This window comes from Moschus berezovskii, chromosome 15, assembly GCF_049115385.1.
Source record: "Moschus berezovskii isolate FMDL1 chromosome 15, NW_MosBer_1.0, whole genome shotgun sequence".
Lineage (NCBI taxonomy): Eukaryota > Metazoa > Chordata > Mammalia > Artiodactyla > Moschidae > Moschus > Moschus berezovskii.
The window spans coordinates 30,504,144-30,519,966 of record NC_142474.1 but is presented as its reverse complement, the minus strand read 5'-3'; the positions used below and the strand labels follow the sequence as shown (position 1 = coordinate 30,519,966).

Genomic DNA, 15,823 nt, shown 5'->3' with positions numbered 1-15,823 from the left:
TGCCATGCCCTCCTTCATGACACAAGCATATTTACTTCTTTAAAATTCTATCTTATGATACTTATCTCAGGAGGAAAGATGAACCACAGTCCTAGCTGCCCATCCAAATGGGTTCCTAGTGACTCAGGCCAGGCTGACATGAACAGAGAGAGCAGTGGGCAACGATGACAAAGAGTCAACCAAGTGAGCTAAACCAGAGGGACGCCAGTCCAGTGGTGATGACTTCACAACACTGAGATTCACGCTTTCATCCATAAGGTTAGATAGGAATCTGAATGTACAGTGACGAATGATGTGCTTGGAAAAGACAAAAACCTCTCCGTGGACCAGAGATAGTCCATCATCACAGCGTATGGTTTTCTGGCCAATGACATTCCATATGATTTGAATCAAACCTTGGGTTCCAACTTCTAATCCACCAGAAACACTGACAGGGCAACAAAAGGCACCCTAAGGAACTGGGCAGTCATTCAGTAAAGGGGTGGGGTGGGGGGTGTGTGCCTAGGAGACATGCCCAAGAAGCGGTTCTGACTATACTGATTGGGAAAGGCAGTACAATGATAATCAGCTATCAGGTTAACAAAGATGGACCACTCAGCGCCAGGACAAACTGACCCTGAAAGGACCCAGCAAAGCCCACCTACAGAAGCAGGCCAAGCAAATGTGCAAACTGAACAGTGCAGGCTACGTGGTCTAAAGTTACTTAATACAACTTTCTGAATGTATACATGTCACTCAGGTTTTCTTAAATGAATGAATTCCAGAAGATTGCAATCAAGTCTTCTTTAACACACAAAACCACTTAATTACAATACATATAAACTCAGGCACATTAAAGAATGTGCTTTTAAAAAAACTCCCTTGGTGCTCACTTCAGCAGCACATACACTAAAACTGGAACAATACAGAGAAGACTAGTATGGCCCCTGCATAAGGATGGGATTTCCCAGGGGGCGCAGTAGTCAAGAATCTGCCTGCCAACGCAGGAGATACAAGAGACACGAGTTTGATCCCTGGGTTGAGAAGATCCCCTGGAATAGGAATTGACAACTCACTCTAGTATTCTTGCCTGGGAAATTCCTGGACAGAGGAGCCTGGTGAGCTACAGTCCATGGGATCGCAAGAGTCAGACACGACTGAGCACACATGTATGCATTAATGCGTGTGCTATGATGACACACAAATTCGCGAAGTGTTCCATATTTTTGTACTGTTGTATGGCAGAAACCAACACAACATTGTAAAGCAATTTTCCTCCAATTAAAATATAAATTAAAAAAATAATAATGATACTCTTGATTAAAAAAACTTCTCTGAAAAACAGAAGTTCACGCCTCTAGTAAGACCTTCAAAAAATTAAAAATTCTACATATGACAAGTAAGAGAACTCTATGTTTAATGAGCAGTAGAAAGAAAAAAGTAAACAAAATGTTACCTGTCACCTTCCAGGCTTATGAATAAACATTACCCTTTTACCTAAACTTAAACCTCCCTGTCCTAATATTCCACATTGAGAATGCATTCTTTATGTAGTAAAAAATATAAAAAATTTATAAAGCAATAAAACTTATTTTATTAAGCAATAAAACTTATTATAGTCCTGTGTTTACTTCGCATAAATTTCCCCAGTAAAGGACAAGGAACCAGAAAGTTGCCACTGAGGTAACATCAAGGACAGACATGCCAGCCCAAGATCAGTGTTACACACCCACCTGAGCTACCAGAGGGAAAACACGAGGGCCCTGTGGTGGGGCAGGGGGAGGGTGGGTCTTACCTAAGCCTGCCTGAGCCTCTTGCCCTCCAGCTCACTGCAGTCTGTCCCTACCAGCCCAGCCCAACAACGACATGAGCAACAAGACTCTCCAGACACAGCTGCCTGCCCAAGAGATTTCGATGGTCATTTGCTATCTTCAGTGAATCTCCAAATTACTTAATATACACTCAGCAGTACCACCACACCCATTTCAAAGATGGTAAACCCAATGCACAGTCAGAATAATCCCCCCAATTCTATGGATTTCCAGAAAGTCAAACAAGGAGTTCCTAAACTCTCCACTCTAGTCCCTAGGCCCTGAGGCTACTGGGAAACAGTCACAGACCGAGCCCCAGGCAACCTCAAAGCTGAGCAGACAGATGTCCTATTCTTGTAACTTTTCTCCAAGTCTGAAATAAATCAAAGCTTTTTCTGTACTTTCGCAGCAGTCCAGTGGTTAGGACTCCACGCTTCCACTGCAGGGGTCACAGGTTCAATCCTGTTGGGGAACGAAGATCCCACATGCTACACAGTGTGCCTAAAAACAACCACATCCCCCTCCACCCCCGCCAAGTGAGATAAACACAGAGTGAAGAGTGATAATCTAGCTTACCTTCTCTCCTTCCTTCTTTCATCCATCCTTTTATCCAGGGCTGCATAGATAGCATCTGCTTCCTCATCATCTTTTTCATAGGGCCCACTTGAGAAGAGACTCCCAGCATAGCCGTTAAACTGAGAACCAAACAACATTCTTAGAGGAGCGGATTCTCCTCCAATACAACCCCCACTGGCAGCAACAGAACACATCTAGCTGCAAAATGCTAGCTCAACAATTTTTTTTCAACCAGTTAAACCCAAATTGAAGGATAACAAAATAGCTGATGTGCACTCTTCAAAATTGTCAAGGGCATGCAAGAGAGTGTATCTACACCAATCGAGGAGACTAACGAGACACAAGATGCAAGGTGGGATCCTGGATCGGGTCCCAGGCAGGAGTAGGACACAGGTGGAAAAACCAGGGGATCTGAAGTAAGATTTATAGGTTAAATAGTGCCATGCCAATGTTAATTTCCTGGTTTCAATAATAGTACTAGGGTGCATAGAAAACTAAATTCAATATCCTGTAATAAACTATAATGGAAAAGAATATAAAAAAGAATGTATATAAGTATATAACTGAATCACTTTGCTGTACAGCAGAAATACAGTATTGCAAATCAGCTATACCTTAAAAATGAAAATAAATAAATAAAAACTTAAAAAAATAAAAATAGGACTTTCCCTGGTGGTCCAGTGGTTTCCAATGCACCCCCAAGCAGGGGGTGCTGGTTCAGTCCCTGGTTGGGGAACTAAGATCACACACACCGTGCTGCACAACCAAGAATAAATAAGTAAATTTTAAAAATACACAGTAATAGTACTAGGGATATGTAAGATGAGGAGAAACTTGTGAAAGGTATGCAGGAAGTCTCCATACTATTTTTGAAACATCTCTATAACTTTAAAATTATTTCAAAATTAAACTTTTATTTTTTTAATTCAAAATTAAATTTTTACAAATCTTTTCCTCTGAGGAAAAATACCATCTGATGTAATATATCTATAGAAAAACTCATAGACCAAACAAGAATTAACTAAGAAGATGGGAACTAACGCAAATGAAGACAAACATTACCACCAATTCCACTTATAATTCCCCTCACTGGGGCTATCCCAGTGGCTCAGTGGTGAAGAATCCACCTGCCAATGCAGGTGACATGGGTTTAATCCCTGATCCAGGAAGATCCCACATGTCTCAGAGCAAGCAGCCCAAGCACAGCTCTTAAGCCTGTGCTGGAGAACCCAGGAACCGCAACAACTGAAGCCACCACAATGAGAAGCCCTCTCACTGCAACTGGAGAGTAGCCCCTGCCCGCCACAGCTAAAGAAAGTTCGTGCAGCAATGAAGAGCCAGCACAGTCCCCAAAAAAGAAAAATAAGTCTAAGAAAAAAAAATTTTCATCTTTAAAGACCAGCTAAGATAAAACGTCAATGTGACAGTTCTAATATTAGCAAGTGCATCTCTTCTGAAGCAATCACAAAAGGGCACATTTCGTTGTATTTGTCCTGCTCCCCCTCACACTCTGTACATGCTGTCCCCTAACCTTGAGTAGCTGAAAGTCAATATACCTGTTACTCCAAGCCCCTCATCAAATGCCCCCAGCACAGTGTCCCACACAAGTCACCTCATCATAATTGGTATCATTAAGATCCTCATCATCGTCATCTGCAGCCTGGCTCTTCTTCATCTGGTCCCCGACGGTCCTCTTGCCTGGGGGCGCATGGCGGTCATCCACAGGATCGTTGGCATCCCGAGCAGGCCCGATGTCTGAGCGGGTGGTGAAACCAGTGGCGCTGCAGGAAACCCCAAGGCGCCCATTTATCCTGTGCCAAGACGCTTCACAGCTCTCACCTAACGACACCTTTTTCTAACTCCTCTGGGAAATCTTCAAAGAGCCTGGAGACAGTGAACGCCACACAGCTTTGCTCTCAGACACTGCCAGTCTGCCCTCTTCAGGAGAGAAACCTAAGGAGGTTCCGAGATTCGCCTGGGCACCAGACCTCCCTGCTTCTAGGTCCCAGCCTCCCATTTCCAGCAGCCTGCCAATCAGCCCTCTCTTCCAATCCACCAGGTCCTCAATCCAATGTGGCCCAGTCGCAGTTCCTCCTTTGTGCCCACGCCACAGCTGCTCTGGGCTGTTTCAGTCAATGGTGGCTGTGCTCCCCCAGGCACCACTGCATCAACTTTGCTTCCTTCTCCCTCCCATCTCATTAGAAAATACCCTGATGCTGGGAAAGATTGAAGGCAGGAGGAGAAGGGGACGATAAGAAGATGAAATGGTTGGATGGCATCACTGACTCAATGGACATGAGTTTAAGCAAGCTCCGGGAGATGGTGAAGGACAGGGAAGCCTGGTGTGCTGCAGTCCACGGAATGGCAAAGAGTCGGACACAACTGAGCAACAACCCTCCCATCTGTCTCCAAATGCTACAGGCTCTACCGCCAAAATCCCTCCTCCCATTCTGGCTATCCCCACATGCAGCTCTCCTTCTGCTTCAAAGCAGCTCTGAGGACAGTATACTAAGGCACCTGCCTCACCAGTGCCTACAGGGGCTCTGGTCCCTCTGCTCCCGCAGTTCCACCCACACAGATTCCTCGAAATTCCCTCTTCTTCCTCCACACTTCATCTTCTTTCTCAACTGCCCAACACACCATAGGTCAGTTTCTTCTTTGACCCTGCCAAAACTGTACACCCTTACATCCTCCTTCTAAACTTGGCTCGGATGTTGGTGGCTGGAACCCCCAGAGTTGTAAATCCGTTTCTCTTTACGTACTTATTTACACAAATACTTCATCTCTCCTGTTAAACTGCAAGTCCACTAAAAACCCTGTCAATTATCTTAAGACTTATGTGTGCCCCGGATTCTAACGTGCATAACGCTGGACATAATACTCCCAACGAGAAACAACAGTCTTCTCGACCAAATGAATAACAAATAGGATGATGATTGCTCATTTATTCAACAATATACGGTAGGCACCTGACCTGGGGGACGCAGTCCCAAGGCTCACCAATGCCACCCCTACCCTCGGGAAGTAGAGAGTCTGAAAAAGCAGCAATATGATCAGCAGCACCTCAGAGGGGAATGAGGTACCATTCCCGGGGAGCGGCCACACAGAGGACTCCAGCCCGGCTTGTGGGGAGAGAATCTATCACGCTCAAGACAGAGCTGGGAGGTCTGCCTAGCCTAGGGGTTAAAGTAGCCATGGTGCTCCGACTACATGACGGGGACTCGCGACCTCGCCACTGCAGACTGGCAAGATGGTGCTGCCACCCACCCTGGGGACTGAAACGGGGCTCAGAGCCGGCACGCCAACTCCAACCATCCCGCCACCTCGGGGAAGACAACCTCCCTCGGGTCTGCCCTAATTCAACGCGCTGTTCTTCCCATAAGGATGAGACTGACCCCAAACCATCCCTGCTCCCGTCCTCCCAATCGCCGTCGGCGGAAGCCCCGACCCAGGCCCTTTCCCTCGGCGCGCGGCCCGCTCCAGGCCTCACCCTCGGCCCAGCCCCGGCACGTAGCCGAGAGGGGCGGGCATGCCCAAGAACGGCTTCTTCTTCTTGTTCATGGCGCCGGTGACCCAAGAATGGAAAAGACCCCGGCCTTGGCCAAAGGCAAAACAGCACAGAACTCTTTAAGTTCCGCCGCAGGAAACAATTGCCGCCGGTGTCAACCGTGCCCCGGAAGCAGAACTCCCCGTACGACGCAGCCCTACCCACGGTGGATTCCCCGGGCGGAAGTTCACGAAACAAGACTTCCGGCAGCTTCCAGCGGCTCCGGGCCGTGGCTAAGGGGCGGAGACGCAGGGCGCATGCGCGGGAGCGCCTGCTCCTGGCCCCGCGGGAGAACGATGTATTGCTGAGCTAGCCCTGTGAGACCTCCGAAGTGAGCAGGGGCGGCCCTGCTTACAGCCTGTTCTCCATGCATTTCTGAGACCTTCCTGTACTAGCAGGACCCATGGGTTCTCTTCTTCCCTGAGCCACACACTTTGCCCTTCAGAATCGCCCTGGCCGTGGGTCTGGGCCTAACACACCTGAACTGGCTGCACACCTAGGCCGTTGTGTAGAGCTTGGTGGGTTGTATGTGTCATGATCGCTGTGCCCCCGTGTGAAGTCTACTGCCCTGGCTCTCAACACTCATATTCCTGGGCCCAATTCGGGCCCTTCCCACACTGCCACTATACCCTGAACATTCCCGTGACTCTGGAGAGGGTCAGAACCCAGACCCTAAAGAGTTAATTGATGGAAATAAATGCAGCAGAACAAGCCAGTACGTGGGCATGGGTGGTCACAACATGTGGGTGAATTCCTTGTGTGTTGGTAGGCACAGATGCAAGTCAGACCATCCGTACCCATTTGAGGTGGACACGCAGGACTGTCCTGCATACATATCTGAGTGTCCATGTGCACCTTTGCTGAGATGGCTGTGGGACATTCTCTGGCCCCCACATATACCTGGGGAGAGCCATCAGGTTGTTGGCAGAGCAGGCAAAAAGCTGGTCACGAGTCTGGCCTTCTATTGGAGAAGGCAGCTGCCAGCCCACCCTAACACTTCTCACTGGAGTTCTGAAGCAAGCATAGTGCTTCTGCCTGCTGCAGCCTCCTCAGAGTTTCTCTCTCCTGTCTGTCCCCAGCCGATCCCTTTTTGACACCACGTCCTGGGCACTGAGTCAGATTCCAGAGCTACAGAAGGCAGGTTAGAGACCCTGATGTCCTCCTGAAGTTCACAGTGTGGTGCGGGCTGAGACGGTCAAACTGGCTTCTCTGGGGAAACAAGTGCCCATTCCAAGGGAGACCTCCGTAGAAGTCTGCAGAATGCATGAATAAAGAAATGGGTAAGTAAACTGACATAGGAGAATGGAGGGGAGGTGTGGGTCTGGCCATTGACCTAAGCCCCAGAGGGCAGAGGGTCCCAGGAGAAAGTAGGACCCTTTCCCCTTTCTGTTCCTGCCTCAGGTGCTCCTGCGGACGCCTGGATGCCGTGCAGCTGCACAGAATCACTCGTTCTTGGAGTCATGCCCAGGTGCTCACGGCCGCCCCTTGCCCTGGCAGCCGCCCTCCGCTCTCGCAGATCCGCGCGCCGCCGACACCCCTCGGAGCTCCCGGAGCGCGCCCGGCTCTCAGGGCTCGGCGGCAGGTGCCTCGCCGCGCAGACTCGCCGGGCGCCGGGACCGGCTCAGGCGCGGGGCCGGCTGGGGCGGGGCGGCGGCGCGCGTTCCCCGCCGGCCACACGGGCCGCCCTGCGCCCGGCGAGGGGCGTGTGCACCGGCGGGGGACTCGCGGGCCCCATGTTCACGGAGCTGAGAACCAAGCCGAGCCCCCCGCGAGGCCGTGCCGGGGCTGTGCGCGCCGGCTTCGGGGAGCGTCGGGATGTGGATGGTGAGCAGGGCTGGATTGGGGCGCGGGGCTATCGCTGTCTGCGGGCTCTGAGGACCGGAGGGACAGGGGCGGGTCCTGGCGTACTCTGAACGGCCCCCACGGTCGGAACAGGGGGCGCGTCCTGGCCGAACCGGATCCGCAATGTCTTTGTCGCGCGCTGAGTCGAGGGCGGGGGTTGCAGGGGCGGCGGTCAGGGCTTGGGGGTCGGCGCGCCCTGGCTTTGGGGAGGTGACCCGCCGGGGCTCCTGTCTCCAGGCTAGCACTGCCCTGCGGTCACCTTTTCCTTCGCGCGGAGTAAATCTCCCTCGGCCCCTGCAGTGGGGCCCAGAAGGGGCCAAGGCCACGGACGGCTTGGGAGCCCCCGCCCCATTTCCTCTTGGAATTCTGACATTGGGATTGGAAGGGAGGGACGGACTGACGGACGGACGGAGAGCCCTCCCCGGGCTTGGGGAGGAAATGGGAGGAGCCTGGTTGGCCCAAGACAGGTGCAGCGCGGGCAGAGACTTCCAACTGGTTATTCCGCCCAGAGGCCACACTAGGTGAAGCCCTGCGACCCAAGCGCCTATCCCCTCAGGATGCTGGCTTAGAATGATTCTCCTTCCTCCCTACTAGAACCCACCTAGGCTAGGCAGCGGCCACACTGGCCACACCCTCTGTCTGACCCTAGATCGCAAATTTAGTTACCAGTGGCCATCCAGTTCCAGAAAGTTGCAGGAATGGGAAGGAAAGAGTGAAAGAAGCATGTGGGTTTCCCTCAGTATTGAAACCTTCTGGGCACATCACCGAAGCCAAACCTCAGTGGGGTGAGGAGTTGTGTCTGTCTTAACAGGGGTTTCTCACCCCGTCCTGCTGACAGGGTGGGTGGAGGACCCCAGCCTGGGATCCACATCCTGCCTGCTGAGTCAAGGCCTGGATGCTGGAAAAATGGGGCAGGCTGGGCCTTGCTTTCTGTCTGTCCCCAGGGTGCTGTTGACTTGTGGATACCATACATCCATCCACTCAGTCATTCACAATGTTTCTGGGCACTTCCTGTGTCCACAGACCTGTGCAAGGCTTTGGGAGGGGCTCTGCCCTCCCCTGACTTGTGTCAGCAACCAGCACAGAAATGACCATAAAACTAAAATGTGATGAGTATAATGAAGTTGGTGTGGGAAGAGAAAGCAGAAGGTGTCAGCTGAGGTCCCTGAGCACATGGCTGCAACCTGCATGTCTGTGCTGACCAGTGCAGGAGTGCCAGGAGCTGTCCTGGGCTGGGAGCCTGCAGGGGATCGGAGGGGAGTAGGAACCTGGTGGGCTTGCCCTGAGTTCAGCTTCTTGTTCATGAGTCACAGCCAGTGAACACAGCAGGAAGAGGCCGAGCCTCGAAGGAATGCCAGGGAGGGCTGCAGGGACTGGGTGCCTTTGACGATGTGGGCAGGCAGCCCAGCCATAGGGGTCTCACCACCGCACAGGGGCTTCCAGGCTGCTCGGGCCAGCGTTTTCCTCCCAGGCAAGTCCTGTGTGCACACCCTGGTCGGATGTGGCTATGCCAGTCCAAGGAGGGGTCAGGGCTGACCCAGGCTAGTCTAGCCTCACCTGGCTCTGAGTGTGAAGCTCCCCGGCAGGCATGTCTCACTCTAATTAAGTAGAATCCAACAAGGGACTTCTCTGGTGGTCCAGTGGCTAAGACTCTATGCTCCCAATGCAGGGGGCCCAGGTTCAATCCCTGGTCAGGGAATTAGATCCCACATGCTGCAACTAAGACCCAGCATAGCCAAATTAAAAAAAAAAAAATCCAGCCAGCTCGCCAGAGTACAGACTGTGCTTCCCAAAGGTGGTGTCCTGAAGACAGCTCTTGCACACTTCCTTCTGTTTAGGGGGCTGGTGAACCCCTAGCTGGGAAAGTGCTTCTCCCCTTCAGTGGAGGGAAGACGGGCTGAGCAGCGGGAAGCCAGCTCACAGGGAGATGAGCCCCTGTCCCTGACCGCTGTGACCAGGCACCCCTACTCTGCAGCCACTGCCCACTTCAACTTCTGCCGGACCCTCCTGGATCACACGGTGTCGGCCGAGAACATCCCCTGCCCCCTGCCTCGGACACCGGGTACCAGCCTCACATGGCACGACTCCCGAAGCCAGAGGGCGGCTGGCGGCCGGCCAGTCAAGCTCCTGCAGCAGCCTGGCACCGAGGCCTCCCAGGTACCCACCCACCCACTATACCCACCTCCGTACCTGCCCTGCTCGCCACCTCTCTCCACCAGCCACCCCTCTCCCCACAGGGCCGGCTGTACTCTGACCACTATGGCCTATACCACACGAGTCCATCCCTGGGTGGCCTGACGAGGCCCGTGGTCCTGTGGAGTCAGCAGGACGTCTGCAAGTGGCTCAAGAAGCACTGTCCCCACAACTACCTCGTCTATGTGGAGGCCTTCTCTCAGCACGCCATCACTGGTGCCTGGGGGGTGGAGACTGGGGTGTGGCAGGGGCGTGGGGCTCCTCCCCCATCCCCTCTTTCTCGGTTTCCTCTTCTTCTGGGTCGTCATCTCTCCCAGTGCCTCTGTTTCTGCTGTTACCTGGCTTTGCTCTGCTCCGTCTCCATTCATCCTTACCCTCCCTTCACCTCTCTCCCTCTCTTGCCTTGTCTCTTTGAGTCTCTGTCTCTGCCCACCCCACCTATGTTTCCCTCTGTCTCCGCCTGTGCTCTTGAAGCCCTGTGGATGGTGACCTGGGCTTCACCCCTGTCCCCTCCCTCACAGGCCGGGCGCTGCTGCGGCTGAACGCAGAGAAGCTGCAGCGGATGGGGCTGGCGCAGGAGGCGCAGCAGCAGGAGGTGCTGCAGCAGCTGCTGCACCTGCAGGTGCGCGAGGAGGGGCGGAGCCTGCAGCTGCTCAGCCAAGGTCAGTGGGAGGAGCCAAGAGAGCCGACCTGCTCAGACAGGCCTGGGGGTAGGGGACTGGGCCTGGAGGAGCCCTGGGGTGCAGGGTGGGCACACTGACCTCAGGAGGGTGGCCCGGGACCTCAGTAAGGGCCATCTTGCACCCAGGCAGAGGGGACAATGCCAGAGGCCCCCGACTCTCCTTACCCCCATCCACCTCTTAGCTTCCTTCGGAAACATGTCCTAGCTGCTGCCTAGGCTTGAAATCCGGACCCCAGCACTGTGACCGGAGCCCCAGTGAGGAAGAAGCAGAGCTGGTCTCGCAGTCCCTCAGACCCTGCGTGGCCAAGCCTAGCCCAGTGGACAGGTGGGACCAGCATCGCCACCGCCAACCATCTCTGGTTGTGCGCTCCGGGCTTGCCTGAGAGTAGGGTGAGCAGGTAGGCAGGGGCCGCCTACCAGGTGGGGGTCCTTCCTACCAGGACCTGAGCCCAGGCCCACCCCCTGGTGCTGCTGGCAGCATGCAGGGAAGCCACCTGGAGCCAGAGCAGATTTGGACATCCCCCCAGACTCCCAGGGAGCCTGTTTATTTATATTCCCTTCACCCGTGTTGATGTTCGCCCTCCACTGCCTGCTGAGTCATGCGTCTTCTAGGCACCCTGCCCCCTCCCAGGGCCAGAGGTCTGCCCCTTGCCCCATTCACACCCTTCCCCAGCCCTGAGAGGACTGCCCGCACAGGTGGGATGAACTGCCAAGGCTCCCTTTGGTGTGTGCCCCTCCCCTGTTCCCACCCAGAGAGTGGTCATCAGCACAGGCCCCAGCTGGGCACCATGTCAGGTGCTCTCACTCATTTCTGAAACCCTTACTATGTTCCATCTACTTGTGGGAACTGGGACTCACACCCAAGACCTGACAGACACAAGGAGGACCACACGCAGCACCAATACCAGGCTCAGCTATGTCCTGGCCTTAGGTTGCAGGATGGCTGTCTCCTCCCAGGGTCACGGAGACTGCCTTCCAGGCATAATCAGGGGTGGGCATTCCAGGAAACCTGGATCCACACAAGAGCTGTCTTGACAGTATCACCCCCTGCCCACCCAGGGGAGACCCAGCCAGCATGCAACCAAGAATGGAGACCCATGCAACCATTCAGTGGGTCAGAGGGCTCCAGATTTGGGACTGGTGCAGCTGAGCAGAGGGAGATCTAGGGTGGTCCCGGCAGCCCCCACCTCTTGTTCCTCTGCCCACTCACTCCCCAAGAGGACTCTGAAAACCTCGGGTCAGTTGGTGCTGAGCCATGAGCCCCCATGCTGTGCCCTGAGCCGGCCTCAGGATGGGAAGTTGGTTGTTGCGGGTCTCACATGGAATTTGAACAACTGGCCTGGTGCCTCCCACCCTGTGCACCCACCATGGGAAGCCCCTCGTCCTTCCCAGCTGCCCTGAATATCCCTAGCCACCTCATGCCATCATGACATGACCCTTTCCAGGGATCCTTCTTCTCTCCCCTAGTACCTCCTTGTCTTACTCCCTCAACCTCACTGTGTTCCTGTCTCGTCTTCCTTGTTTTGCGTTTTTATATTCTGACAAAAGAATCAGAAATAAACTTGTTTCTCAAGTGCCCGGAGTGTGGTGTCTGACTGAGACCATCCAGGCATGTGGGGTGGTGCTCAGAGCTTTGGTAGGGGGCACAAGCCTGGGCCTGGGAGGAGGGGGTGCCCTGAGCACCTGCCTCCAGCTGGGGCCACTAGGGGGCAGTGGTGTCCCACCCTGGCTGAGCACCTGTTTACCCCAACCAAGACCCTGCCCGCCTTGGCTGCCAGGTGGGCTGCGCCCAGACGCAGACACAGGTGTGTTAGGTTCCTAGGGCTGCCTTAACAAATGACCACAACGAGGAGGCTTAACACAACAGAAACGAGCTTTCTCGTTGTACTACAGGCCACAAGTCTGAAATCCTGCAGCACTCCTTCCAGGACTCACAAAAGAACACCTCCTTGTCTCTCTCAGCTTCTAGGGGCTGCCCCAGGAGATCCCTGAGCTCATGGACACACCATTCCATCCTGAATTCTGGGGTCCCATCACCTCTGTGTCATATCTCTCTCCTACAGGGACACTTGTCTTGAGAGGTAGGGCCCACCTGGACAAGCCAGGATGATCTTGGCATCTCAAGATCCTTAACCTAATCACATCTGCAAAACCCTCATTCCAGATAAGGTCCCACTCATTGATTCCAGCAACCTGAAATGACTATCTTTTGGGGGGTCCCCATTTAGCCCCTCACAGAAGGTAATGCCCTGATATAAGAAACACACGGGTCACAGTACATGCCCCCATACGTACCCACACAGCAACCAGGCATACACAAATACTAACAGAGAGGCCCCTGCAGCCTGGACACCAACACAGAGGCACATAGACACCTGTGTCCAGATGTACAACACAGTGACACACAGGGTCCCAGCATCCTGTGACCTCCTAACACACAGAAAACACCAGGCACAGTGCACCCCCCACACACAATACACTCGACATCACATGTTCCCCTGTGGCCTGGACACACATTCCCTAAGACCTGGACAACCATTTGGGTACTAACATATGACAGGCATCTTTCCCACCTAGCATGGGACACAGACACACCCTGACCCCCTGATGGCTTGACACACGTGGTCATGCAGACACACACCTACACAGAGGGGTTGACATGCCATACATGCTGACTTACACGGGGAAAGCTATAGCCTTGGACGCATCAGGGCATACATAGTGACTACCTCCCAAAATCCTGCAGGTCATGACCCTGGGGTGGGCACAGTGAACTAAGGAGGGATCACATAGGCCTCTCTGGCTCTGATTTCTAAGCGAAGGACTGACTGACCCCCCCACAGAGGGCTCCGCCCTGCCTCTGCCCCAGAGTGGACATGCCTTGAGAGAAGCAGCTCCAAAGGGTCCCTGGGAGAACAGGATGCACATCTGCCCATGAGCTTTGCCCTGGGCAGCCGCACCTGCTCCAGTGTGGACAAGCAGAGGTAGCGGAAAGGGCCTCGGGGAAAGGGGAGCTCCTTGTGCCTCCAGTTCCAAACTACTCCCCTACTCTACTTCATTCATTCCAAGTTGTGGTGAGGTGGCAGCGCTGTCACATCCAGACCTGATACCAGCAGCCCCGGGGAGGGCCCAGTTCTGGGGCACAGAGGAGCAAGGCACTGGTGGCTGGTCTAGGACCACCCCCCAAATTAGCAAGAGAATGATCAGCAACCCCAGGAAAGCCCACAGGCCTCAAACTGCTCCGGCACTGCCAGGAGCCAGGCCATTTCCCGAGGGTGGCCACAGGCAGACGTGGTTACAGGGCTGATTGGAAAGGAGGCTGGATCCTGCTTGGCAGGCTCAAGGCCCCCGGGGCCAGGAGTTCAAAGTCTCCCTGGGCCAGGTTGTAGAGATGCCTAATCGCTTCCATCCGTGCGCGCTGGGTTTGGGACAGCACCCAGCGCCCCACCATGCCTCAGTTTACCCCAGTGTCTGAAAACCGCCTCCGGCCCGACGGAGGCGTCACTGGCCACTTTGCTCTGGCGGCCCAGCCCACGCAGGGGACGGACCGGCAGCGGGGCTAGGGAATGGCCGAACAGGCCCCCTCCCCCGACCCGTCTCTCCCGTCGCCGAGCAGCAGCAGGAATACCGCGAGAGTTCGCCCCCTCCCCCCAACAGTAAAACTGTCAAAGGTGGGAGGGGCGGGAGCGCGCATGTGCGCACCGCGGCGCGCAGCCTGCGCCGCCTGGACCCTGCGCCCCTCGCCCCGCGCCCCGGCCCGGCCCGGCCCGGCCCCGGCCTCCGCCCGGCCCCGGCCTGCTGGGCGCCGCAGGTAAGCGCCCCGCCGCGCCCTCGGCCGCGCCCCCGGGCGGCCCCCGCGCCGGCCGCGCCCCCGACCCTGACCCCGCGCGCAAATAGGGAGGGCCGGGCCCCGAGCCCCCGCCCGCCGCCCCCGCCGCGCCCGGACCCCAGCGCCGCGCCCCGCGCCCCGCGTCGGCGCCGCGTCCCTGCCTCCTCCTTCTCCAGAAAAAGTCGCCATTTTGGTTCACTGCCTTTGGGCACCCCCCCCAAGGCTCGCGGGATCGGCCCTTCCGGGGCCAGGCCGGGCCCGCACCCACCGCAGGTGACAGGTGGGTGGCGAGGCCAGCCTCCAGGTGTGCGTCCCCGGGCCAGCCTCATCCGCGCGCCCGGGCCTAGGCCGGGGTCCCGGGCTGAGCGGCCTGGACCGCAGTCCCGCCTCCAGCGTCGCCTGCGGTCAGCGCGTGGCACTCCTTTCCACCCCAGTGAGGGTCCCATCTCTGCGACCCTGCTGGCTCCTCAGGGAGGGTAGAAGCCCGTTCTCCTCCTGGAGCGCGAGTCACAGGCCTTGGATGGAAGGAGGGTCTCTGCCTCCTAGGCCAGCTCTGGCCCCCAACCACCCAACTCTGAATTCTCCACCCAGGCTGGAGGAGGACTGGAAAGGCCGGGCTCAGCAGGTACCCACACCACTGGTTGCTGGGGTCATCGTGGGGTTGGGGTGACTGCTGTTGGGTTGTCTCCTTGGAAACATCAGTGTGAGCACTTCCAGAGAAGTTTGTTTAGAGCCCTCTGGACCTTTACCCACCTCCCTCAGGCCCTGGATACAGGCCACCCTGTGGCCATGGGCAGTGACTGCCCTGATCTCTGACCTCATCCTGCCCAGAGGGCCTCTGGACCTCCTAGGCACAGCAGATCCTTCCGTTTTTCTCTGATAGAAGTTAGTGAGGGGACTTCCCTGGTGGTCCAGTGGTTAAGATTTAACGCTGCAAACTCTGGGAGCTCAGGGTCCATCCTTGGTCGGGGAACTAAGATCTCACATGCCATGAGGCTTGACCTGAAAAAAACAGAAAGAAGTTAGTTAGAAATCATCAGGGGAGGGATCACCTGCCCACACATCCCTACCACCTTCTGTGGCCTTGAGAGTCCCTGTGGGAGGACCCACTGGGCTGGACTCAGAGTTGCCCCAGCTTTCAGAGTCTGTGGTCTCTGGAGTGGGGCTGGTGGGCCTGTAGGTTGGGGACAGAGCATTTCTTGAGGGTGGAGGCGAGGAGGCCAGTCAGGAGAGGAGCAATGGAGGGGTCCAGCATGAGGTGTCCATCTGGTTGGAGGGGCTGCGGCTGGAAACACGGTGGAGCAGAGGCTGCGGGAGGGCAGTTCTGCTGGCACAGGGACTGGAGAAGGTATGTGTGCAGCTAG

The 15,823-nt window shown here is 55.4% G+C and overlaps 2 protein-coding genes and 1 non-coding gene across 6 annotated transcripts in view; 2 read left to right on the top strand and 1 right to left on the bottom strand.

The window, feature by feature from the left end:
* PRPF6 (pre-mRNA processing factor 6) overlaps positions 1-6,057 on the bottom strand; it is a 35,678-nt gene extending 29,621 nt beyond the window's left edge. Inside the window, exons 1-3 of the mRNA XM_055433042.2 lie at positions 5,857-6,057; positions 3,979-4,147; positions 2,367-2,485 (exon numbers count right to left, since the gene is read on the bottom strand). Of these exons, the coding sequence (XP_055289017.1) occupies positions 2,367-2,485; positions 3,979-4,147; positions 5,857-5,927 (359 nt within the window). The 5' untranslated portion in view covers positions 5,928-6,057. The remainder of the gene's footprint in view (positions 1-2,366; positions 2,486-3,978; positions 4,148-5,856) is intronic.
* Positions 865-971, top strand: LOC129535576 (U6 spliceosomal RNA). Its single transcript, XR_008681684.1, has one exon. It is a non-coding gene; the product is annotated as a U6 spliceosomal RNA (small nuclear RNA).
* Positions 6,058-7,508: 1,451 nt separating the features above from the next.
* SAMD10 (sterile alpha motif domain containing 10) lies at positions 7,509-12,231 on the top strand. Of its 4 annotated transcripts, none has more exons than XM_055433160.2 (5): positions 7,509-7,737; positions 9,731-9,912; positions 9,993-10,164; positions 10,470-10,610; positions 10,836-12,230. In XM_055433160.2, exons 1-5 carry the CDS (start codon positions 7,647-7,649, stop codon positions 10,844-10,846), a joined length of 597 nt encoding a protein of 198 aa, XP_055289135.1. In that variant the 5' UTR covers positions 7,509-7,646; the 3' UTR covers positions 10,847-12,230. The 4 variants fall into 4 exon arrangements, 2 of the variants coding, with proteins under 2 accessions (XP_055289135.1, XP_055289125.1); XM_055433150.2 differs by having other exon boundaries at positions 10,813-12,230; XR_016039147.1 differs by having other exon boundaries at positions 9,993-10,610; positions 10,836-12,231.
* Positions 12,232-15,823: the final 3,592 nt, after the last annotated feature.

What these genes read in the sequence shown, in the direction of transcription:
- SAMD10 (XM_055433150.2), top strand. Translation starts at nt 7,647, where the DNA reads ATGTTCACGGAGCTGAGAACCAAGCCGAGCCCCCCGCGAGGCCGTGCC. An exon ending in GGAGCGTCGGGATGTGGATG is followed by an intron (nt 7,738 to 9,730) that starts GTGAGCAGGGCT and finishes CCTACTCTGCAG; the next exon opens with CCACTGCCCACTTCAACTTC. An exon ending in CTGGCACCGAGGCCTCCCAG is followed by an intron (nt 9,913 to 9,992) that starts GTACCCACCCAC and finishes CTCTCCCCACAG; the next exon opens with GGCCGGCTGTACTCTGACCA.